Source organism: Saimiri boliviensis, chromosome 6 (genome assembly GCF_048565385.1).
Source record: "Saimiri boliviensis isolate mSaiBol1 chromosome 6, mSaiBol1.pri, whole genome shotgun sequence".
NCBI lineage: Eukaryota > Metazoa > Chordata > Mammalia > Primates > Cebidae > Saimiri > Saimiri boliviensis.
In genome coordinates, this window is record NC_133454.1 from 125,659,006 (window position 1) to 125,685,176 (window position 26,171).

Genomic DNA, 26,171 nt, shown 5'->3' on the forward strand with positions numbered 1-26,171 from the left:
CTCAAAAATGAATAGATAAGGCCAGGCATAGTGGCTCATACCTGTAATCCTAGCACTTTGGGAAGCCAAGGCAGGTGGATCACAAGGTTAGGAGTTGGAGACCAACCTGGCCAATATGGTGAAACCCCATCTCTACTAAAAATACAAAAATTAGCTGGGCATGGTTGCGTGTGCTTAGGCAGAAGAATTGCTTGAACCCGGGAGGCGGAGGTTGCAGTGAGCTAAGATCGCACCACTGCATTCCAGCCTGGGTAACAGAGCGAGCCTCCATCTCATAAATAAATAGGCAAATAAATAGATAATGCATTAGTTCAGTGTTTCACAATCAAAATTATGCTATTTCATATTAAATAATAGATTCAGTATCTACATGTTTGGGTAGCTTATTCAGCAGTAAGACTGTACTGCTCAGAAATTTACTTGTTGGTGTTATTGTTGTTGAAGCTTGTTGAGACTTCTACAAGTGCCTGTAATATAGACACAATTTTAGAAATGGTTTTTTTTGTTGTTCTTGAGACAAAGGCTCACTCTGTCACCCAGGCTGTAGGGCAATGGCACAACCTCAGCTCACTGCAACCTCCACCTCTCAAGTTCAAGCAGTTCTTCTGCCTCAACCTCCCTAGTAGCTGGGACTACAGGCATGCACCACCACACCCAGCTAATTTCTTATATTTTTAGTAGAGATGAGATTTTACTGTGTTTGCCAGGCTGGTCTCAAACTCCTGTCCTCAGGTGATCTGCCTGGCTAGGCCTCCGAAAGTGCTGGGATTACAGGCATGAGCCGCTGTGCCTGGCCAGAATTTTTTTTACTCTCACAAAGGAAAACCTTTTTAATTTTTTTTTTCTATTGGTTTGCTCTTTGTGTGAATAAATGCTGTTAAGGAAAGAGGCAGAGCTTATCCTTCCCATCTTATGATGAAAGAACTCACACAGAGAGGAAAATGCCTTGCTCATACAACAGCCATTTCTTGGTAGGACAAAGGAATAATCCAGGTCACTTGTCATGTTCCTTGCGTTTATTTGCTCTGGTCACAAAGGGACCAGTGCAGTATAGGTGAGCCCTAAAATTGGGGCTTAGCCCAGGAAGGTTCTTTACTTTGCTCAGGAAAGAATTCAAGATTGAGCCAGTGGTAGAAGAAAACAGCTTTATTGAGGTGGCAGTGTTAGAGCACTGTGACTGCTCTGCAGAGCAAGGATAGACCCTATAGGCAGCCTCAAGAGCAGCCACTCAGTGTCAGTTCTGCAGACCTATTTTTATCCACTTTTAATTACATGCATATTAAGAGACAGATTATTCAGAATTTTCCGGAAAAGAGGTGGTAACCTCCAGGTTGTTGCAGTAGGAAGGGGTGGTGACATCTGGATGTTGCCATGGCAATGGTAAACTGACATACACTAGTGGGTGTGTCTTAGGGAGTAGCGGTGTTGCCTGTTCTCTGTTACAGCCAGTCTTCAGTCTGTTTCAGAGTAAAGTTCCGCCTCCTACCTCATGACCATCATTTTGATTCGGGTTCTAACTATTCAGATTTTTATTTCATCCAGATCTGTGTGTCTCTTTTCTTCCCCTTTTATCTGTTTAAAATGTGACCACTTGGCTGTTTATTGAGATCTTATTAGAAAGGTATTAGCCGGGCGGCAGTGCTGCACACCTGTAATACCAGCTACTTAGGAGGCTGAGGCAGAAAAATCCCTTTGTCCTGGGAGGCAGAGGGTGCAGTAAGCCAAGATCACGCCACTGCACTCCAGTCTGGGTGACAGAGTGAGACCCTGACTGGAAAAAAAAAAAAAAAAGGAGCTGAAGGGGGAAATGGAATATGACCATTTCTCTCTTAGTGAGCCTCTCAAGTTTACATGAGAGTAGGTTTGAAACAGCTGTTTAATGAAAATTGAGAATCATTTGTGAAAATTATTAAAGACTGTTTCTCCTTTATCTTACAGTCATGTATAAACTAGAATTATTTAGAAGATTTCAGAAGATTCTTGTTACTGTATTTTGTTCTTTACCCAGTTATCAAGTAGACAGCTTTATTCTTTCAGACTTAGTCTAATGAGATCTAAATAATTTCTTGAGAGAATTTGCTTATGCTCAAATATGTCCTCACTGAAGCCTTAGCCCAGTTACTCAGTGATTTCCTTTTATATAATTTAGAACTTAATTATGCACCATCACCTTTCTTGGTTAATTGTTTGATATTCTTAAATCCTGTCCTTTCAACTAGGTTATGAATTGCTCAAAAGCAGAGATTATGGCCATTTTTTTCTCTCTCTCAGCTCCTAGCACAGAGCTAAGTATAGAGAAGATGTACAGTAAAAGGCTGGTAGAGATCTTTCTGGGAACACTCTATCAGTGGTACTCAGTCCTTCCTGCTGGTGGCAATGAGAGTGTTCTCCGCAAGGGCTCACAAGGACTCCCATGCCTATGAAATGGAAGAGAAATGGCTCGAGGTGTAGGGAAGGAGGAACAGGCAAGGAGCTCTCTTCCTAAGTAGAATAGCTAGTGCCTCACTGCTCTTATCGGAAGGAAATTGATCCCAAAGAGAGGCAAAGACGGGCTAAACCAGTGAACTCATAAAAATGAGAGAAGTTAGGGGTGAGATCAGATCAAGGGACCAAGATTTGGTGTTTTGTTACTGTTTTATTAATGATGATCTTAACTAGGATTTCCAAATGGAGTTTTAAAGGATGAAAAAAAATGACCTGATAGTAATATATTTTCAGAATAGAATGTCTATGTAGAGAAGAAGATTATTTCTGAGCTGAGTAACCTGGGATCCTCTTTTAAAAGTCTTTTGGACTCCAATCATCTTTGTTATATTCTGTTTTATTTTAAAGGCAGACTGTCGACTTAGAGTTCCAGCACGTTGAGCTGGAACTGATCTTCCAAAGGTGGACTGACTGGAGAACCCCAGCTGTCCATTGTATTTGAAATTCCTTTGAGTAGGGACTCAGCTAGAAGTGTCCTGCCTGATCCCAAGATGAAAAAGGTAGGAGGGGAGTTACAAAGGAGTCTTCAGCCAGCTCCCATATCGCCGTGCTGGACCATGGAAACTGACTTCCAGCCCACTGTAGCACAGATAGTGAGAGAGCAGAAAGTCGAAATTTGGCTTTCCTAGGGATCTTGGGAAGAGCTTTGTTTCCTTCAGCTTTTAAGATATCTTCCCTTCCTTACATAAGGATGAGACCCAGCATTTCCTGATAGGGCACTGTCCTTTAAAATGGACTTTGGGAATTATTTGACCAACTGGTTCTCTTAAAAGTATTAATATTTGGCCGGGCGCGGTGGCTCAAGCCTGTAATCCCAGCACTTTGGGAGGCTGAGGTGGCTGGATCACGAGGTCAAGAGATCGAGACCATCCTGGTCAACATGGTGAAACCCCGTCTCTACTAAAAATACAAAAAATTAGCTGGGCATGGTGGCGCGTGCCTGTAATCCCAGCTACTCAGGAGGCTGAGGCAGGAGAATTGCCTGAACCCAGGAGGCGGAGGTTGCAGTGAGCCGAGATTGCACCATTGCACTCCAGCCTGGGTAACAAGAGCGAAACTCCGTCTCAAAAAAAAAAAAAGTATTAATATTTGTGGGGTTGTAACTAAAGTCCTAACACCTTGGGAATCTGTTCCTGGTGAACATTACTTAAAGATAGGTAGGTTCACCTGCATGAGTAACAGAAAAACCACAAAGTAAGAAGAGGTTTATTTCTTCCTCACTAAAAATGAGAACATCAGCTGGGGGCAATGGCTCATACCTGTGATTCCAGTATTTTGGGAGGCAGAAGCGGTAGGATTGCTTGATCCCTGGAGTTACAGACCAGCCTGGGCAACATAGTGAGACCCCATCACTACAAAAAAAATTTTTTTTCTAGTTAGCTGGGTGAGGTGGAATGCACCTGTAGTCTCAGCTACTTAGGAGGTTGAGATGGGAGGATTGCTTGAGCCCCAGGAGTTCAAGGCTACAGTGAGCTTTGATCATGCCATTGCACTCCAGTCTGGGTGAGAGAGCAAGACCCTGACTCTTAAAAAAAAAAAAAAAGGCCACATCTTCCTTATGATTTACAGAGACCTCCTGCAAGGCTCCCCTGGCCTTGCTGTTTCTCAGGCAGAGCAAGTGTACAGTCAGCTTAAGGCCTATGTACTTCCCTTCAACCTAGAACTTCTCAAGGAGGCCCACCCTGCCCACCTAACTTTAGACTTACAGCTCTCCCCACCCCTGCCTGCCTCATGCTCACAATACCTAGCTCTATTTTCACACAATCCGACCTACTACATGATTTACTTAATTATTACGTTTATTGCCTGTTGACTGTGTCCTTTCACTAGAATGTGAACTCAGGAACAGAACATTTTGTCTGCTTTGTTTACTGATGAATCACAGGTGACCAGAACAGCATGTGCCCCATTGTAAGGCTGACAGATGAGTGACAGAGTAACGCGACAGAGCTGCAGTTCAAATCAGAGCATATCTGACTCTACAGCCTCCATTCAGGCCTTTTTTTTTTTTTTTTTTTTTTTAATCAGTGTGCAGGTTGCATACAGTAGAGTGCATGGGTTTTGGATATAAGCTCTCTGGATTTCTGCTGGTGTGTAGGCCCATGACGTTGCCATAGGTGTTATTAGTCAGCCGGAGGGCTCCCTTATGTCCCTTCCAGTCAGTGCTTCCACCTGCCTCAGCCACTATACTGGCCCTCACCACGTGTTGGTCTTACCTGTTCTTGAACTTCACATGGATGGGAAGACAGGGCATGGTCTTTTGGGTCTGGCTCAGTGTAGTGGTTTTGAATAATTCATGTTGTCACATGTATCAGTTTGATCTTCTTTGTATACATTTTGTTTGTCCATTCTTCTGTTGGTGGGTATGTTGTTTTCAATATGGGATTATTGTGAATGGAGCTGCTTGGAACATTATTTTTTATTTAATTTTAAAATTGACCGATAATAATTGTACATATTCATAGGCACATAGAGATGTTTTGCTACAAACAATGTATGATGAACAGAGCAAGGGAATTAGCATACCTATCATCTCAAACACTGATCATTTCTTTGTGTTGGGAACATTCACTATCCTCCTCCTAGCTATCTATAATTAATATTATTGTTAACTGTAGTCATCTTACCTAACACTAGAGCTTACTCCTTATATCTAGCTGTACTTTTATACCCTTTAAGAAATCTCTCCATTTTCCTCCCTTTCCCCTGCTATTCCCAGCCTCTAGTATCCTCTGTTCTAGTTTTTACTTCTATGAGGTTAACTTTTTTAGCTTCCGCATGTGAGTGAGAACATGCGGTGTTTTACTTTCTGTTCCCAGCTTGATTCACTTAACATAATATTCTCAGTTCTATCCATGTTGTTGCAAATGACAGGATCTCACTCTTTTTTATGGCTGAATAGTACTCCATGGTATATGCACACCACATTTTCTTTATCTCTTCGTCTGTTGTTGGACCCCTAGGTTGATTCCATCTCTTGGCGATTGTGAATAGTGCTGCAGTAAACATGGAGGTGCTGATGTCTCCCTGATACAGTGATCTCCTTTCCTTTGACCAGATTCCCAGTAGTGGGATTGCTGGATCATGTGGTAGTTCTGTTTGTAGTTTTTTGAGGGAGCCTCCATGCTGTCCTCCATAGTGACTACACTATTTACTAGTTACAACAGTGTTGAAGAGTTCGCTTTTCTCTGCATCCTTTCCAGCATTGGTTATTTTTTGCTTTTTGTTAGTAGCCAGCCTAAATGGGGGATACGATACCTCATTGTGGCTTTGATTTGCATTATCCTGATGATTAGTGATGTTGAGTATTTTTTGATATGTTCATTGGTCATTTGTATGGTTTTTTTAAAAGGCAATTTTTAAAGTTTATTTGATGTATTTGACGATCAGTGATTAGTTCTCATCCACACTGACTGTCTGTAGATTTTTGAAAGTGGTAACAGGCACATAGGTAACCAAAGTATAGAGCTTATTTGGTGAATCTTCATCCTCATTACGTTTTCTGGACAACCACACACAGATTCGGTATGGGACATTCCTTATTCCTTTGGCCCAGACAGCTTTGTTGAGCCTGGTATCAATGCACACATCTGGAGTTCCCATCTCCTTCGTAGCAAATTTCCGAATCTCTTTGAGTGCCCAAGGGGCACTCTTCTTGAAGCCCACTCCATGGATGCGCTTGTGAATGTTGATGATGTATTCTCAGGTCACCACCTCGTTGATAGCAGAATGGCCCTTTTTCTTTTTTTTTTTCTTTTTTTTTTTTTTTGAGATGGAGTTTCACTCTTGCTACCCAGGCTGGAGTGCAATGGCACAATCTCGGCTCACCACAACCTCTGCCTCCTGGGTTCAGGCAGTTCTCCTGCCTCAGCCTCCTGAGTAGCTGGGATTACAGGCACGTGCCACCATGCCCAGCTAATTTTTTGTATTTTGAGTAGAGACGGGGTTTCACCATGTCAACCAGGATGGTCTTGATCTCTTGACCTCGTGATCCTCCCACCTCAGCCTCCCAAAGTGCTGGGATTACAGGCTTGAGCCACCGTGCCCGGCCCCCAAACAGCCCTTTTTTTTCTCACCACCCTTCTTTGCAGGAGCCATTCTGTCGGGTCCGAGGTGGAAAGAAAGAGCCTCATTTGTATGTTTTCTTTTGAGAAATGTCTGTTTAGATCATTTGCTAATTTTTTTCTTTTATATACCTACATATGTGTGTGTGTGTGTGTGTGTGTGTGTGTGTGTGTGTATAAAATTGTGTTTTAGGTTTTGGGGTACATGTGAAGGACATGCAAGATTGTTGCATAGGTACACACATGGGCAGTGTGGTTTGCTGCCTTCCTCCCCATCACCTATATCTGGCATTTTTCCCCATGTTACCCCTCCCCACCCCCTGCTGTCCCTCCCCTACCTCCCCACTACAGACCCCAGTGTGTGATGCTTCCCTCCCTGTATCCATGTGTTCTCATTGTTCAACACCCACCTATGAGTGAGAACATGCGGTGTTTGATTTTCTGTTCCTGTGTCAGTTTGCTGAGAATGATGGTTCCCAGGTTCATCCATGTCCCTACAAAGGACACGCACTCTTCGTTTTTTATGGCTGCATAGTATTCCATGGTGTATATGTGCCACATTTTCCCTGTTCAGTCTATCATCAATGGGCATTTGGGTTGGTTCCAAGTCTTTGCTATTATAAACAGTGCTGCAGTGAACATTCATGTGCATGTGTCCTTATAATAGAATGATTTATAATCCTTTGGATATATACCCTGTAATGGGATTGCTGGGTCAAGTGGAATTTCTATTTCTAGGTCCTTGAGGAATCACCACACTGTCTTCCACAATGGTTGAACTAATTTACCCTCCCACCAACAGTGTAAAAGTGTTCCTATTTCTCCACATCCTCTCTAGCATCTGTTGTCTCCAGATTTTTTAATGATTGCCATTCTAACCAGCATGAGATGGTATCTCAGTGTAGTTTTGATTTGCATTTCTCTAATGACCAGTGATGATTATCATGTTTTCATATATTTGTTGACCTCATATATGTCTTCTTTTGAAAAGTGTCTGTTCATATCCTTTGCCCACTTTTGAATGGGCTTGTTTGTTTTTTCTTGTAAATCTGTCTTTGTAGATTCTGGATATTAGCCCTTTGTCAGATGGGTAGATTGCAAAAAAAATTTTTCCTATTCTGTTGGTTGCCGATTCACTCTAATGACTGTTTCTTTTGCTGTGCAGAATCTCTGGAGTTTAATTAGGTCTCATTTGTCTATTTTGACTTTCGTTGCCAATGCTTTTGGTGTTTTAGTCATGAAGTCCTTGCCTACGCCTATGTCCTGAATGGTTTTGCCTAGGTTTTCTTCTAGGGTTTTTATGTGTTAGGTCTTACATTTAAGTCTTTAATCCATCTGGGGTTAATTTTAGTGTAAGGTGTCAGGAAGGGGTCCAGTTTCTGCTTTCTGCATGTGGCTAGTCAGTTTTCCCAATACTATTTATTAAACAGGGAATCCTTTCCCCATTGCTTGTTTTTGTGAGGTTTGTCAAAGATCAGATGGTTGTAGATGTGTGGCGTTGCCTCCAAGGCCTCTGTTCTGTTCCATTGGTCTATATCTCTGTTTTGGTACCAGCACCATGCTGTTTTGATTACTGTAGCCTTGTAGTATAGTTTGAAGTCAGGTAGTGTGATGCCTCCAGCTTTGTTCTTTTTGCTTAGAATGGACTTAGCTATGCAGGCTATCTTTTGGTTGCATATAAAGTTTAAGGTGGTTTTTTCCAGTTCTGTGAAGAAGGTCATTGGTAGCTTGATGGGGATAGCTTTGAATGTATAAATTTCTTTGGACAGTATGGCCATTTTCACGATATTGATTCTTCCTAACCATGAGCATGGAATGTTTGTCCATCTGTTTGTGTCCTCTATTATTTCCTTGAGCAGTGGTTTGTAGTTCTCCTTGAAGAGGTCCTTTACATTCTTTGTTAGTTGTATTCCTAGGTATTTTATTCTCTTTGTAGCAATTGTGAATGGCAGTTTGTTCTTGATTTGGCTCTCTTTAAGTCTGTTGTTGGTGTACAGGAATGCCTGTGATTTTTGCACATTGATTTTGTATCCTGAGACTTTGCTGAAGTTGCTTAACAGTTTCAGGAGATTTTGGGCTGAGATTATTTTTTTAATCAGGTTTGTTGTTGCTGTTGTTGTTGTTTTGCTGTTGAGATATTTCAGTTCTTTGTATATTCTGAATATTAATCCCCCATCAGATGAGTAGTTTGCAAATATATTCTCTTATTCTTTTCACTCTGCAGATAGTTTCCTTTGCTGTGCAGAAGCTTTGAACATTCTTGTACCTGTCTTGTCATGGTGGTGCCTTCCTTTCTCTTGGGTTCCTTTGGGAACTGGGTCTAGGAGTAGACACATATATAAACTAATCAAATACGAAGTGATTTTCTCAAGTAACTGCACCATTTTTCACTGTCACTAGCCATGTGTGTAAGTTCTGGTTACCCAGCATCATCACCGGCACTTGGAATTATCAGCCTGGGTAATTTTACTGTAAAATTATTTTCTGCTGTAGAAAAACCAATTAAAGCAGGAGTGTCATCAGGAAAGGACTCTTTCCTTCAGGCCTTGGATATTTTCACTGCAGGAGAAGTGCCTGCCAGTGAAACATAGGGTAGCAAGAAACCTAGGGTGGGCAGCTAACTCAACTTCCTAATCGCTGAGACCTTCGTTACGTATTGCCAGACAGTCAGCATGAGTCATCTTCACAACTATATCTGGGAGTCTTTCCATCAAATGTGTGCAAATACAGGTTTATGGAGAAATTTATCTTACTGCCTTAGTGTTCTCTTTTAAGATATATGTTAAAAATATTCACTTAAAATTAAAATAATTTCTTCTAATTTGCTAATAAAATGCTGTATACCAACCTAAGTTGGTCTCTGGACTATGATAGGCCTAAGTGTGCATCATGTCTTGACTACTTACTTGACCTCGGGATGTTTCATAACTCTTCTCAGCATCTGTGTCTGTAAAATAGGCATAATACCCATCTCTTAGTATTATTGTGAAACTTAAAAGAGGTAATGAAGTTGTCAAGCAACTAGTACATGATAAATGCTGAATGAGAGATAAACATTTCCTTGTACTTTGAAGAATTGGAATACATTTGAGTCCCCAAGTCCCCTTGAGTCATGCCATTAAAAACAAACAAAAAATTCTGTTGAACTGATTGCCACAGGTTTTGAAATCAGTGTGTTATGTTGCGTTTCTATGAAAATGTGGAATCCAGTCTTACTGTTGCTTTACCTAAGGTACTAAATCTTTCTTGGCCATCTTGTTAACATAAGGGAGCATAAAGCTCTGTCTTGTCTATTTATTCATCAAATATTTATTGGTCTATGATTTTTTTTCCACCTAACATCTGCCATGTTATCTTACGATGTTTTATATGTTATATAAGAGCCTTCTGGGGCATAACAGAGCAAGCAGCACAAAGCATTAACGTGATTGTTTGCCTTTCCTGCTGGACTGTGTAGCCCACATTCTTCTACAATTCCAACAACTGGTTCAGTACCAGACCTAGAGCAAATGTTCTCTAAATGTGGGCAGTGTTGAATGAGTAAAGAATCTTAAGCAGAGGAGAAGAAACACATGTCCCTGTGAGACTTTTATCTTGCAGTGAGTTAATTCAGCAGCAACAAATCAATTTGAAGGTGGAAAATGTTTGCTTTGAAAACAAGAAAACGTAACCTATCAGAAGCATTCATGATTAGCAGTCGGTGAAAGTTGATCATACACATTGAGTTATTCTTGTTATACCCAACTAAAACAGAACCGAGAAACCAGGGAAAGGCACTCGGGGCATTGTTCCAGAAATGGAATTCTCTGCAAGCCTGGCTGCTGAAACTGCCTGCTATAACCTGAAACCCGTTTTATCGGATATCTACTGAAACGACGTGCTACAGCTCTAAGCCTAGTTTTGCCCATCACTGTCACTCACCTATCAGAGCTTGCCAGTTTCCCAAAACAGTTTACTAGTGCCAATGAACTTTCTCAAAGAGCAACATGTAACATTTCTCTTTTTTATAAAACATCTAACCTTCTCTTTGTTCTTTGTACATACTGAAAACTACCCAATTGCAATTTTTTTTCTTCTCAAATAAGACATTTGAATTTCAGAGATTTATTTCTATTATTTTTGACAAACCTCAGATAAGGACAAACGTTGGGCATATTCAGTCTTTTCCATTTGCTCATCCCAGTCATGCCCAATTTCGTTTTAAGCCATCAAGGCACAAAATACAGTTTAACAGTGTACATAGTTAACTATATTTCTTTTCTTTTTTTTTTTTTTAATGGAGTCTCCCTCTGTTGCCCAGGCTGGAGAGCAATGGCATGATGTCAGCTCACTGAAACCTCCACCGCCTCTCAGGTTCAAGCAATTCTTCTGCCTCAGCCACCCACAGTTCTTTCTTTCTTTTTTTTAAGAGGCTGGGATTTTTCTATGTTGCCCAGTCTGGCCTTGAACTACTGGGCTCAAGAAGTCCTCCTACCTCAGCCTCCTAAGTAGCTGGGACTGTAGGAGTTAACTACATTTCCGAGTAGCCATTTGTGAACTGTAATAATCCCTTTGGCATCAGCAGAACCAGAGTTCCCTGTGGGACAGCACATCTCTGCCCTGAAAGGAAGGGAGAAACAGGCGATGCCGTGGGCAGTCATTGATGGGGGGATTCTGGAGAGAGCATGAACCCAGATGTCAGGAGAGTGTTTTAGGAGATCAGAGGTGAGGATGCCCAGGTCATGGGCTGAGGAGGCAGCTATGTGATGGGAAAGGGCCAGGCCCTGGGATGAGGGGTGGTTCACTTTCTACTGCTGCTGTGACGAGTGGCCACAAACAGTGACTTCAAACAGCACACATTTATTACCTTGTAGTTCTGTAGGTCAGAAGTCCAAAATAGGTTTCACTGGGCTATACGCAGGGTGTGAGCAGGGCTGTGCTCCTTCTGGAGGCTGCAGGGAAGGACTATTTTCTTGCCTTTTCCTGCTTCTTTTTTTTTTTTTTTTTGAGATGGAGTTTTGCTCTTGTTACCCAGGCTGGAGTGCAATGGCGTGATCTTGGCTGACCGCAACCTCCGCCTCCTGGGTTCAGGCAATTCTCCTGCCTCAGCCTCCTGAGTAGCTGGGATTACAGGCACGAGCCACCATGCCCAACTAATTTTTCGTATTTTTAGTAGAGACGGGGTTTCACCATGTTGACCAGGATGGTCTCGATCTCTCGACCTCGTGATCCACCTGCCTCGGCCTCCCAAAGTGCTGGGATTACAGGCTTGAGCCACCGTGCCCGGCTTTCCTGCTTCTTGAGGCTGCATAATCCTTGGTTCCTGATCCCTCCCTCCGTCTTCAAGACCAGCAGCCAGATCTCCAGCCTCTGCTTCCATAGACTCATCTCCTTCTCTGACTCTGCCCTTCTGGGCTCCCTCTTTTAAAGGCTCTTATGATTATATTGGGCCCACCCAGATAATCCAGGATAATCTCCCCATCTTGGGAACCTTAACTTAATCATATGTGCACAGTCCCTTTTGCCAGGGGACTTTGCCAAGGTAACATATTCACAGGTTCTGGGGATTAGGAGATGAACATCTGGGTAGTGGGGGTTGGGTATTCGGTCCACCACAAGGAGATTAGGGTTAGAATCCAGGTCTGTCACTTACAAGCTAAGTGAATTTGGGCAGGTCACTACTTCACTTGAAATGTTTTCTCTTGCACAGGTAGAACAATGAGCCCCCAACACACATCCACACAGACCTGTTTTTGGGGTCTAGATGAATAATATAGACGAAGAGACCTGATAAGCTTTTATAAGCTTGATTCAGACTTAAAAGAAAGCAAAGAAAGAGATTTATTTGCGTTTCTTTGTGTTAGTCAGCAGGTCTTTGAAAGTACTTGGGTGGCCACCGGGCATGGTGGCTCATGCCTATAATCCTAGCACTTTGGGAGGCCGAGGCAGGTGGATCACATCACTTGAGGTCAGGAGTTCAAGACCAGCCTGGCCAACATGGTGAAACCCCATCTCTACTAAAAATACAAAAATTAGCCGGGTGTGGTAGCGGGCACCTGTGATCCAGCTACCCGGGAGGCTGAGGCAGCAGAATCGCTGGAACCCGGGAGACAGAGGCTGGAGTGAGCCAAGATTGTACCACTGCACTCCAGCCTGGGCGACAAAGTGAGATTCCATCTCAAAAAATATATATATATATATATATATATACTTGGGGGAGGTTAATTCAAAACCAGAATTCAGTTCTATTGACCTGGATTTGTCCTCCTTTAAACAAACAAACAAAAAATCATGAATTATGTTAATTTTTTCACATACTTTCATTAATCAGGTTTTAGCTAGAAGCCATTTTAGGAAACGGAACATAGCAAATATTTGCTGAGCAACTGTACTGTGCCCAGCATTTGGGCAGACACTGTGGAGAGAGCAGTGGAGAGACAGTCCCGCTGCCTGCCCACTGGAAGTTATACTCCAGTGGCAGGACAGGAATTATGCTGGGGATACATCACAGACTTGGCAAGGCATTGGGGGAAGCCCTCCTGGCAAAAATGCATAACCCAAGGCTGAGGAGGCGTTAGTTGGCAAACTAGTGCCAACAGAAGGAACAGCAGCCTCCAAAGGTCCTGAGGTGAGAGGGTGGCATCGCCAGGGAACCAAAGGAAAGTCAGTGTGGCTGGAGCCTGAGGGAGGGCCTCAGAGACGCAAGACGGACATGAGCAGGGCCCCAAGGGCCCCAGCACCAAGGCAAAAAGAGGCATGAAATCCAGTCAGAGTCTCTGGACTTGTGACTCTGGTCCGCAACAACCCTCATGTGTCCCAGGAGAAGAATGTTTCAAGACTTTGACCACCCAGGCAGCCAGAGAAAGGCAGCATCCAGTGTCTCCCTCCCACTCCTGCTGGAAGTCCAGAGTGGCTCTACTGTGGGAAGGCCAGGGTCAAGTCAGAGCAGAGTTACTGAGACTCTACAGTGAGGGACAGTCCTATCACTTTTGAATTGCAGGGAATTTCCAGATTTGAGGCACAAAAGATTTTCTGCATACTTGGAGGAATGAAATGCAGCTGAAATAGAATTTGTGACCATTTAACCATTTCCTGCCAAATGGTATATGTTTTGTTTGTACGGATTATCTCCTCTTGCTAAAGATTTACATCTGTACATCTGTCAGCTGTGATCAGGTGGAAAGTAGAAGAGGAACTGGGTGATTCTTCTCCCCTTGGTCTCTTCTTCCCCCTCAGAAATGCCTCCAACATATTAGGCATGGAAGACGCGTTGGCTTTGGCTTGAGACAAATGACATCCATGGGAGTTCATGGAATAATGTACCTTTTGACACTTGACTTTAGAAGCTTGGCATGGTGGCATGTGCCTGTGGTCCCAGCTATTCACAAGGCCGTACGGGGAGGATCCTTGGGCCTAGGGGTCCAGTCTGGGCAACATAGTGAGACCCATCTCTTAAAACAAAAGTATAAATATTAAGTAAGAGGGGATGCTCTTGCACTGAGAGAAGGGACCCCTGGAACTGAGGACAGCGTTCTCACATTCTTACTTCAGATAAAGTAGGTTGCCCAACCAGTTGTTCATTACTTTTTTCATAAGTTCCTTGTATATGACAGCATCTTCCTTCTCTGTTTTTCTAGGCTATTCAGCTTGACCCTGAAGAAACTCGTCATGCTAAAAGAAATGGACAAAGATCTTAACTCAGTGGTCATTGCTGTGAAGCTGCAGGTGAGTGGGGCAGTACTGTTTGTTCAGGGCCCAGGGAAGCTGGATAACCATCTGCCCACTGCTGGGGCTTCAGAAATACCACTGGGACCATCTCTGTCTTCCTCCCGTCAGCACAGCAAGGTGCACAGTGGAAAGATGACAGAGCTCACGGGACCTACTGAGCTCAGCTCTGCCTCTTGGTTAAGGCACTCAGTTTCTTCTAACTTTCTTTGTCTGAAGAACATAAATGGTTTACCCTACACTTACTGTGAGGATCAAGTGATAAAGATGCTAAAGTGTTTATTGTAAACTACTCCAATTACTAGGCTGGCTAGTGTTGGTTTCAGTCTTATTCCCAGGTTTGCTAGATCCAGGTAGATGCACGGGTGTGGGAAGCACTTTGGAGGTTTTCTATAGGGTAAAAGAAACTTACAGATTGTTATTTCAGACTCAGCAATTTAGAGTTTACTGGGATATTTTATCTTCTATGTAAATCCCATGTATAACTCCGTACACCTCGTACTTTCAAGGGCCCCCAGATATTTCACGAACATTTGTACTCTTAAGTATTCCTGAATTTAAGGCAAGGAGAAGGGAAAAGCTGAATTATAGAAGGGCTCTGGATTTTATCTGTTGCCAGCTGATTACCAAGCAGCAGAACTGGGACCAGAAACTAAAGAGTGGGTAATTTTTGTGCTCATTAAATTCTATTACCAGGGTTCCCCTAACTGATCAATCCTTTCTGCTGATGACTCCCTGGAGTAGAGTGAGATTCTGCAGTGCCTCTGGAGTCACTAATGACTGGAGTCTTCAGCTTAAGGATGGTTTATTTACTGAATTGTTACTCATTGAAAAATAGCAAACTGTGTGATAACTCCCTACTAACCAGAATATTTTATTAGCTAGTTCACCTATTATGCAACAATTTATGGACTATATCACCTTCGTTAAAATTCACTTCTGTATCACTCATAGTGTGTAAATCATACATTGGGGTGCTTGGGTCTCTTTCTGGGATAAATACATTATCTTAATTTAGTTCTCAAAATTTAAAATATTGGGCCAGGTGTGGTGGCTCGCACCTGTAATCCCAGCATTTGGGAGGCCGAGGCGGGCAGATCACGAGGTCAGGAGTTCGAGACTAGCCTGACCAACATGGTGAAACCCCATCTCTACTAAAAATACAAAAATTAGTTGGGCCTGGTGGCACATGCCTTTAATCCCAGCTACTCAGGAGGCTGAGGCAGGAGAATCACTTGAACCCAAGAAGTAGAAGTTGCAGTGAGCCAAGATCGTGCCACTGCACTCCAGCCTGGGCGTGAAAGAGTGAGAGTCCATCTCAAAAAAAAAACCTTAATGTCACAGAATCAGTGTTCAGATTTCAATTGTAACGTAAATCTCATAAATGTGTGGGTCTTGTAGGAGAGAATGACTGTTGGTTTTGCTTTTTATAGTTTATTTGATGCATTCAGTCTTTAGTTGTCAGTATAGCATTCAAACTTCTGAGTGTCCCAGGTCCCTGCCCTGTGTGTGGGCTGACTGTGTGCTTCTGCTGATGTCATTTATTTTGTTTTATTTTTGTTGTTGTTTGAGACAGGGTCTCTGTTGCCCAGGCTGGAGTGCAGTGGTGGGCACAATCTTGGCTCATTGCAACCTCTACCTCCTAGGTTAAAGCAATTCTCTCACTTCAGCCTCCTGAGTAGCTGGGACTACAAGTGCACGCCACCATGCCTGGCTAATTTTTGTATTTTTTGTAGAGATGGGGTTTCCCACTGTTGCTCAGGCTGGTCTCGAACTTCTTTCCTCAGGTGATTCACCTACTTCAGCCTCCCAAAGTGCTGGGATTATAGACATGAGCCACTGCGCTGCGCCTTCTGCTGATTTTTTACGCAGCCTTCCCCCGTAGCAGTCACCCTTAGGCAGCATCACTATAGAATGACAGAACCATCAGAGCTTCACTTCCCTGGTCTCATTTTGGCCTCATGAGTGGCCAAGGCATTTTTCCATGTGTGGAATTTTCCCCTAAGGGTCAGCACAACAGCATAGTACCATTTCAACAGAAACAGCTCCCAGAGTAATCACAGCTATGCCGAGGACATGCGAGAGATGAGTAGCTCAAAAATTTTGTCATTAATTATAAACAGGGATGGGTGTAGGGCTCAAATCTGTAGTCTCAGCACTTTAGGAGGCCATGGCAGGAGGATCGCTTGAGCCCAGGAGTTCAAAACCAACTTGGGCAACATAGTGAGATCCCATCTCTACAAATAAAAAATAAAAATAGTAAAAATAATGTTTCAGTGAACACTTCTATTTACAAGTTTGTTTCTTTTTAAAAATCATTCCCAGCCCGGCGTGGTGGCTCACATCTGTAATCCTAGCACTTTGGGAGGCTGAGTTGGGAAGATCATTTGAGCTCAGATGTTAAAGACCAGCCTGGGTAATATAGTGAGACCTCATCTCTTTTTATTTAAAAAAGAAAAAGAAAAAAATCATTCCCTCCAAAGTCATGAGATCAATGGGAAAAAAAGAAAATAATATATAAAAATCATTTCCTTAGAATTTTTGGGGGGGATTACAATTTTTGAATGGAAATGTTTCTTTATTGCCAGGCTACTTTCTAAAAGGGTTACTGTAATTTACTTTGCTTCAACAATGAATTTACAAATCCTACCATATCCTTACCAACTTTGGATATTGTGTTTTTATTATTATTGATACTAATTTTAAAACTGATGATATTTTTTAGACAAATTTATTCAACAGCATTTATTCGTGTACTGGGAATCATATTGAACAAGACATACGATTGTCTCATGGATCTCGAAGTTTAGTGAGATTAAGTAACTGGCAGTAAGAGGGCTGTCTAACCCAAATATTAGATCTGGACAGGGGGAGGTTAAAGAAGTTGTTCCTGGGGGAAAAAAATTCAGCTAAGCTGAGACCTGAAAGATGAGTTGGTTTCTTGTGTTCAGAAGCCAAAAAAAGCATCCAAAAAGAGAAGAAAAGCACATGAAAAGGTCTAGAGACAAGACAGTATACCTGGAGAGTCAGAGGGGAGAAAAGGGGAGCAGTGGGCAGAGAGGGTCATATATGCCCTGGGGGCCGACACTACCAGCCTCTTCCCCAGGAGTGCTGGGAACTCACAGACATTAACAAATCATTTTGCTGTGACAACCCTTTATGAACCCTACATGCTGTATGTAAAATCATACCTGTGGTAGAGGCTTGATTCAAATAAGTGCAACAAAGACGCATGAAGTATTTGTACTGGTAAGAATGTTTTGGGCCAGGCGTGGTGGGTCACGTCTGTAATCCCCTCACTTTGGGAGGCTGAAGCAAGCAGATCACCTGAGGTCAGGAGTTCAAGACCAGCCTGGCCAACATGGTAAAACCCTGTCTGTACTAAAAATAGAAAAAAATTAGCCAGGCGTTGTGGCAGGTGCCTGTACTCAGGAGGCTGAGCTACTCAGGAGGCTGAGGCAGGAGAATCACTTGAACCCAGGAGGCAGAAGTTGCAGTGATCTGAGATCACGCTACTGCAGTCCAGCCTGGGCAATAGAATGAGACTCCATTTCAAAAAAATATAAAATTTAATATTTTTCTTTAAAGAGAATGCTTTTAGAGCTTAGAAGTTGTTTGCAACATATTATTTATTTTGGTTTGGTTTTTGGTGGCACAGCTTTGACAGGTTTTTTTTCTTTTAATTGTTAATATTGTTTGAGACAGGGTCTCACTCTGTCACCCAGGCTGGAGTGCAGTGGCATGATCATGATTCACTGCAGGCTCTAACTCCCAGGCTCAAGTGATCCTGTACCTCAGCCTCCTGAATAGCTGGGACTACAGGCACATGCACCACCACACCCAGCCAATTTTTTTATTTTTTGTAGAGATGCAAGTCTCAGTATGTTGCCCAGACTGGTCTCAAACTCCTGGGTCCCAGTAGTCCTTCTGCCTCAGCCTCTCAAAGTGCTGGGATTACATAATGGCATGAGCCACTGCACCTAGCCAAACAGACTTTTCTTCTCGGTTTCAGGGTTCAAAAAGAATTCTTCGCTCCAATGAGATTGTCCTTCCAGCTAGTGGACTGGTGGAAACAGAGCTCCAATTAACTTTCTCCCTTCAGGTGAGACTCTCCTAATCTTAGGTCTCTATAACATGTCATATCCTGGCTAGTCCCCAAACAGTCCTCTAACCCAGAGACTGTTTTATCCCAGAGCAGCCATTGCTCAACTTGGGCAGGAATGAATAAAAGTCACCTGGAGGTTTATGGCTGGCCTGGAGAGCCAAAACAACCCCTTAGCCAGCCATGGTAAGGGTGTGGAAACCTGAGTAGGCACCGTGGCTCCTCCTTCCCTTCCTCTGCCTTGGATAACACTGTTACCCACCTGCTGCACCCCATCACCTCTCCTTAGTGATCCTCACACACCCCGTGGACTGTGCCACCTTCAGCCGCCATGTCAGGATCTCCGTCCTTCCTCTCTGTGTCATATCCCTCCTAGTCTGTGTCCCTCTCATAATTCAGGGCTGCGGCATGGAAGCCAGGCACCAGGCCAGTCAGTTCCACCAGCAGCAACCTTATGGCTCTCCTTTCACCCCTGACTGCCCCATTTACAGACAGGAAGCATTGAAGCACAGAAAGATTGTGTGTCCTCTGGGAGGATAAGAACCCTTCAGGGACCCAGCTGCCCATTAACCATGCTCGACTCTGTTTTGTATTTCGTAGTACCCTCATTTCCTTAAGCGAGATGCCAACAAGCTGCAGATCATGCTGCAAAGGAGAAAACGTTACAAGAATCGGACCATCTTGGGCTATAAGACCTTGGCTGTGGGACTCATCAACATGGCAGAGGTGAGAGGAACACAGTCTCCAGACTGTTGGCCTTTGAGTCAGAGAGCCCAAGGGAGACCCCAGCCCAGCCATTTGAGCCTTCCACATGATTTTCCCAGTCTGCTGGCTAGGTGCTTAATTCTGTTTTAGAAGTTAATTATTTTGTTGGAAATTCAGAATATACTTATTTTTATCAAGTACTTTCTCCTTCATGAAAAATTTTTTTTAGCTTTTAAAAAGGTAAAACTCAAGAAATTACATAAAATTTCAAACTTTCAGAAAAGTTTACAAGAATAGTATGAAGAATTCCCATGTGTGGATTTGCCCAAGTTCTTCAATATATCACCACAGTTTTTATTCTCTCCTCATAGATATATTGATAGGCATTATTTTCTGAGCCATCTGAGAGTAATTTGCTGGCACAATGCCCCATTACATGTTAATACTGCGCCATGTTAATTTCCTTAACATGAGAATACTGTGCCTTCTAAGCTCACTACTGCCATCAAGATCAGGACACTAACATTGACATAAGATTGCCATCTATCCTCCAGTCCCTGTCCGACTGTGTTAAGTGTCTCAGTGATATCCTTTATAGGCCTGGGATCTGCTCTAGGATTACGTGATGCATGTCACTGTGTCCTTGGTTCCCTTCAGTCTGCAGCAGCCCCTGGGTTTTCCTTACCTCTCATAATCTTGACGTTTTTTAAGTGCACAGGCTGGGTACTTTATTGAATATTCCTCAGTCCAGGTTCATCTGGTGTTGCCTCAAGATTAGAGTCCACCTGTGTATTTCTGGCAGCATTGCCATAAAAGGGCTGTGTTCTCAGCACAGCTTAGGCAGCACCTGATGTCAGTTGGTTCCTTTCCTAGGGATATTAACTTTTAATTTTTTGTATTTTCAGTATTTTTTTTTAATAGAGACAAAGTCTTGCTCAGTTGTCTAGGCTGGTCTCAAACTCCTAGGCTCAAGTAATCCTCCCTCCTTGGCCTCCAAAAGTGCTGGGATTATAGGCATGAGCCTCTGTGCCTGGCCTGATATTATCACTTGGTTAAGATGGAGTCTGCAGAGTTTTTCCACCACAAAGTTAATTAATAAGCATTTTGTACTTACTGAAAAAAAATTCTACAGGGAGATATTTTGAGACTATATAACTGTCTTTTTCCTTATCACATTTTCACCTACTAGTTTTAGTATCTATTCATGATTCTTGCCTTAATTGGTCATCACCATACTTTGGTGCTTACCAGACAGTGAATTTCTAATTCCATCATTCTTTATGTATTTATTAATTGGCTTTCTTTTTTTTTTTTTTTTTTTTTTCCGAGACGGAGTCTTGCTCCGTCACCCAGGCTAGAGTGCACTGGCACAGTCTCAGCTCACCGCAACCTCCACCTCCCAGGTTCCAGCGATTCTCCTACCTCAGCCTCCAGAGTAGCTGGGATTACAGGCACCCGCCACCATGCCTGGCTAATTTTTTTTTATTTTTAGCAGAGATGGGGTTTCCCCATGTTGTCCAGGGTGGTCTTGAACTCGTGGCCTCAAGTGATCCACCTGCCTTGGCTTCCCAAAGTGCTGGGATTACAGGCATGAGCCACCATGCCTGGCCTTATTAATTGTCTTTCTGTAGTAAGATAGTGCTTTTCCTTCACTCTCATTTATTTGTGTCAGTTATAGACTGTGGATTCCTGTTTTATTTAATGGGGCTGAATCTGCTACTACCATTTCTTTATTTTGATGCACAAACTTGTCAGCTTTGGCCCATGGGAGCCCCTTCATGCCAGCTTTGAATCCTTTGTACTACTATGTCTCATCATTTTTATTTATTTATTTATTTATTTTTTATTTTTTTTGAGATGGAGTTTCGCTCTCGTTACCCAGGCTGTGAGTGCAATGGCGCAATCTTGGCTCACCGCAACCTCCGCCTCCTGGGTTCAGGCAATTCTGCCTCAGCCTCCTGAGTAGCTGGGATTATAGGCATGCGCCACCATGCCCAGCTGATATTTTGTATTTTTAGTAGAGACAGGGTTTCACCATGTTGACCAGGATGATCTCAATCTCTTGACCTTGTGATCCACCCGCCTCAGCCTCCCAAAATGCTGGGATTACAGGTGTGAGCCACTGCGCCCGGGTCTCATCATTCATTACATCCTTCCATACTTTCTGGTATAAAACATTTCAGGCTCATCTTGTACTTGACCTGACCCAGCCCCAGAATGAACAAATTCTCCTAGGAGCCCTGGTTCTTTTCAGTGGAGTATGGTGTTCAGAAACCAAGATCTGAGTACCAGGAGTGCCCATATCCCCAACTGGGTGTTATCCACTCCCTCAGCAGACAGAGCTGAGTAAGGTCTATCTGTATGCACACACGTGTTCATGTCTCCGTACGTGCCACAGCTCCTTTCAGGTCTAGGTCCAGATCTGTCCAACTCGTGACTTTTTATAGCTTTTCTTTCTCCATATTTCTAATTCCCTTTTAGAACAGTAAGAAGCCAGGCTGTGATTATTCTCAATACATATGCTCACTGGTGCAGCTCTTCGTGTGCCAGGCAGATCCTCTCAGCCCTGCCTAACAGGAAGAAGAAAACAGCCACTAATCTGTTTGTTTTTTTTATTTATTTATTTTTTTTTATTTTTTTTTTACTAATCTGTTTTTTAAATTACTTCTGTACATTGGTAAATTAAATAGGAACAATTTCATGGCCGTGAAAGAAAATTTGAGATCGTCCCAGCCCGTCTTTCTGTCCTACTCAGTCAGGGTTTGTGTCAGCATGGAGACAGGGGACAGTGAATTCCCACCAGCAGCCACTGCCCCTGCCGCACCAGGCTCTGCCATTCCCTGTGTACTGGGCTCCTTTTCCTCATTGCCAGTGACAGGTAACCACCACCTGTAGCCCTGGCCTCACCCAGACTCAAGAGCAAGTATCTCTGAGAAGGACTTACACTAAAATTAGTCCTAGAGATTAGCAGCCATTTCCTTCCTTCCTTTCCTCCTCCCACCCTTCCTTCCCTCCCTCCCTTCCTCCCTGCCTTCCTCCCTCCTTCCTGCCCCCTCCCTCCCTTCTTTCTCCCCTTCCCTTCCTTCTCTCTCCTCCCCTTCCCTCTCCTCCCCTCCTCTCCCCTTCTCTCCCCTTTCCTTCCTTCCTTCCTTCTCCTCTTTCTCTTTCTTCCTTTTTTTTTCTTTCTTTTTTTTTTTTTGAGATAATCTCACTGTGTCACCCAGGCTAGAATGCAGTGGTACAGTCACAGCTCACTGTAGCCTCAACTTCCTGGGCTCAGGTGATTCTCCCACCTCAGCCTCCCAAGTAGCTGGGACTACAGGCATGTGCCACCACACCCAGCTGATTTTTTTATTTTTAATAGAGACGGGGTTTCACCATGTTGCCCAGGCTGGTCTCAAATTCCTGGTCTCAAGCAATCTGTCCGCCTCAGCCTCCCAAAGTGCTGGGATTACAGGAACAGGCTACGGTTCCTGGCCGAGCAACCATTTTCAGTTGTGATTGTTATCTTTAAGCACGTGGCCCTGACCAGCGGCTGGCACTTCTGGGGATAGTTTTAAAGGTAAGACCTGAGGCCAAGTGCAGTGGCTCATGCCTATAATTCCAGCACTTCGGGAAGCCAAGGCAGGAGGATTGCTTAAGCCCAGTTTGAGATCAGCCTGGGCAACACAGTGAGACCCCATCTCTACATAAAATTGAAAAACTAGCCAGGCATGGTGGTATGTGCCTATGGTTCCAGCTACTGAGGCTGAGGTGGGAGGATCACTTGAGCCTGGAAGGTCAAGGCTGCAGTGAGCCGTGATCTCATCACTGCACTCCAGCCTGGGTGATAGAGTGAGACCCTGTCTTTAATAATTATAAAAAACAAAGTAAGACCTTGAAGCAGTAGGATGGTAAGCATGGATTTGAAAGTGAGGAAGAAAATGTATCAGCAGAATACATTTTTGCTTGCACATTCCTTGGCTGCGTTTCTTCAGGCACCTCTGTAGTAACCACCGCCCCACGCTCTAGGTGATGCAGCATCCTAATGAAGGCGCGTTGGTGCTTGGCCTACACAGCAATGTGAAGGATGTCTCTGTGCCTGTGGCAGAAATAAAGATCTACTCCCTGTCCAGCCAGCCCATTGACCATGAAGGAATCAAATCCAAGCTCTCTGGTAAGATGCATGCAGCCTCTGGAGACCCTCCGAACAGGGAGCCCATTCTGGGAAAGCTGAACAAGGCAGTGCCTGAAATGTTCCTGGGCAAGAGATATTTAGAGACCCCTGAAAGTAAAACATGGCTTCAGCCCTGGCCCTCCCCTCCATCCTGGCTGTGTTTCCACCCAGAGAGAACCATTGATTCCAGTCCATCAAAGTCTCTCAGTCCAGACCTTCCCATTGCAAGGTTTTCTTACTCAGGTGTCTCTTGCAGATCGTTCTCCTGATATTGACAATTACTCTGAGGAAGAGGAAGAGAGTTTCTCATCAGAACAGGAAGGCAGTGATGATCCATTGCACGGGCAGGTAACTTTCTGTGTTCCCTCACATGGAGCATCCAAGGAGCTCCTCGGGTTTCCCACCCTCATTCTGTCCCCATATCCACTTAGGACCTGTTCTACGAAGACGAAGATCTCCGGAAAGTAAAGAAGACCCGGAGGAAACTAACCTCAACCTCTGCCATCACAAGGGTGAGTGTCAAAGGTCTGGGGAGTGGTTGGCTAAGATTTTCAGTCTGGGGGTAGGTTGGCAGCGGCATATTCAGGCCTAGTGGAGGCTTTGTAAAATCTGTCAACAAAGGGTCATCCCTTCATGATTCTGACGTATGCTCTATATCTTTACCACCACCCAATTAGACTCACTGTTGCTGGGAACCGTTATTACTGATAAGATTATTATATCCTTCAGGTTATCATCAGATAGAAAAAAGGAGAACCCTTCTTTTAGAATTCAGAACAGATAGTGGTCCTTCAGGGGACAGACCCGCTCCCACCCACTCCAGTGGCTGCTTCATGTCACATGCTGTCTGCTGCAGAGAGAAGGCCAGCTCCATCTAGGAGTAGCACTAGTTTTGATCATGTGCTGAACTTATGCAGAGATGATAGGCTGGTCATGAAGTACTCCTATAAGGCTTGCTAAGCTTTAATTACATCAGATATCATTCCTGCCTTAACGGATCCATGACCTTGGAGACCAGGTACCTTTTGATGCTTTTCCTGCATAAAAGTTCCTCAAGAGTTACTGTTTTGATGACATTTGAATCCTGGACTGAGAAGCTAAAAACTCAATTCCGAGGTGGTCTTTGACAGATTCTGGAGTTCTTGCACTGAAGTATGGGAGGGCCAGAAGTGCTGGGAGCTTTTCTGAAGGGGAATACACAGCCTCATTTTCCCAGAGGCATTCTGATTCTCCCCAGTGCAGAGCTAGCCTAGCATCCAACCCTCTGAGAGCCAAGATGCCCTCCCCTTCAGGGATGAAATGGAGGCAAGATGCTGTCACCTCTCCCATCACACTGAGGTGTCACTCGGCTTCAGGTAAATCTACAAGACTGACCTAGATTTCCCATCCAGTCAGTGACTAGGGAGCGGGAGGACTGCTTCCTTGTCCTCAGGTGGCCAGCTCTTGATTGGTGCTCCACATGGTCCCCATAAGGTGTGTCACCAAGGCTCCCAATGCTTGACCTCCATTACACTCTGGAAATAGGGAGTGACTGCAGGAGCTCTCTCTAGTCAGCTGCTACTGCTGAGGCTTTCTTTTTCCTGCTCTGTAACCAGAAAGTGGCCCTATTTTCTTCGCGATAGGTTTCCCTTGAGCTTCGTAAGTCACATCTTCCTACGTGGGGGCTCCTCCTTAGCGTCACACTAGCACGCGACCAGAGTTCAGTGCTTCTACTAATGTTCACTCCCCCAGAGATTTTTTTTAAGCTGCAGGTACTTTCCGGTTCTATCCCAGAGACTTAGTGACCTCCCTTAGTGCCTGTCTCCTCTGTGCACGTGCATTCTTCTCTCCCACCAAGAACACAGATGTACTTGACCTTCTCTGAACATGTCTCATGCTGCTCTGTTACTGTGAGCTCAACATTTTTTCTCTGCTGCGAATGCCTTTTCTGCCCTTTCTTTGAAGACCTATCAGCCTTGCAAGTTCATTGTTTCCATCCCCAGATGGCGAGTCTGTCATTCAGGCAGGAAGTACATATGACCACAAGCTAAGCATCATGCCCAGAGACAGAGAGATAAGGCCCAGTCCATGCTATCAAGGAGCACACAGTGTCTAGTGACACCACACATCTCAATAAGTAATTACAGCCCAGTAGGACAGATGCCATAAGACAGAGCTTTGCAGTGACACCAGAGGACTGTGGCCACCTGTCCCAGGAGTGCCAGGACAGCTTCTCAGATGAGATGCTGAGAGATAGATTTTTTAAAATAAAATTTCACCAAGTGGATTTGGGGAAAATTTGTATTCAAGGCAGAAGATACCCTATGTAAAGGCCTAGCACAACAGCATGCAGTTTTTCCCAGGAACTCTAAGCAGTGAGTTTCCACTTGACAACGGGGTGTGAAAGAGCAAATAGAGAGATAAGGCTAGAAACAGGCAGACCCAGGCTTCAGACACTTACAGGCCTGACCGTTGAGCTCTGTTCAAGTAGTGGCAGCCAATGAAGACTTCTAACGGGAGGGTAGCATGAGCAGGTTGCACTCAGAAGGACCACTGTGGGCTGTGGTGGGAACAAGGCCAGAAATAGGCAGGCAGGGCATGAGGTGCCAGCTGAAGGCCATTGCTGTGATCCCAGAGAGGCAAGGAGAAAGGCCTAGATGGAAACAGTTGTATCACAGATGGAAAAGGGAGGGTCTGAGATAGAGAATGGGCCTGCAGGGAGAACAGGAAGGAGAGACTGCAGGTGTAGATGTGGGTTCAGGTGCGCTGGCAACATCAGTAAGAGGATGGGAGTGCAGGAAGAAGACGCTGTGTTCTGCCAAGGAGATGGTGAGGCTGGCTGCCCACACTGTGCATGCACAAGTGGGAATCAGCAGTTGGCGCTGTGGATCCAAAGGGCAAGAGAAAGAGATGAGCTGGAGATGCACATTTGGGAGGTGTTGGGGCAGAGCAGGACGAAGGACCTGGGGATAGACAT

The 26,171-nt window shown here is 44.1% G+C and overlaps 1 protein-coding gene across 2 annotated transcripts in view; it reads left to right on the plus strand.

Annotated features, from left to right (window-relative positions):
• Positions 1-26,171, plus strand: part of PACS1 (phosphofurin acidic cluster sorting protein 1) — a 157,598-nt gene that overhangs the window by 106,400 nt on the left and 25,027 nt on the right. For both annotated transcript variants that reach the window (XM_039471516.2, XM_074401725.1), the window contains exons 2-7: positions 14,165-14,252; positions 18,265-18,354; positions 18,955-19,080; positions 23,071-23,215; positions 23,472-23,563; positions 23,647-23,727. In XM_039471516.2, the coding sequence (XP_039327450.1) occupies positions 14,165-14,252; positions 18,265-18,354; positions 18,955-19,080; positions 23,071-23,215; positions 23,472-23,563; positions 23,647-23,727 (622 nt within the window). The remainder of the gene's footprint in view (positions 1-14,164; positions 14,253-18,264; positions 18,355-18,954; positions 19,081-23,070; positions 23,216-23,471; positions 23,564-23,646; positions 23,728-26,171) is intronic.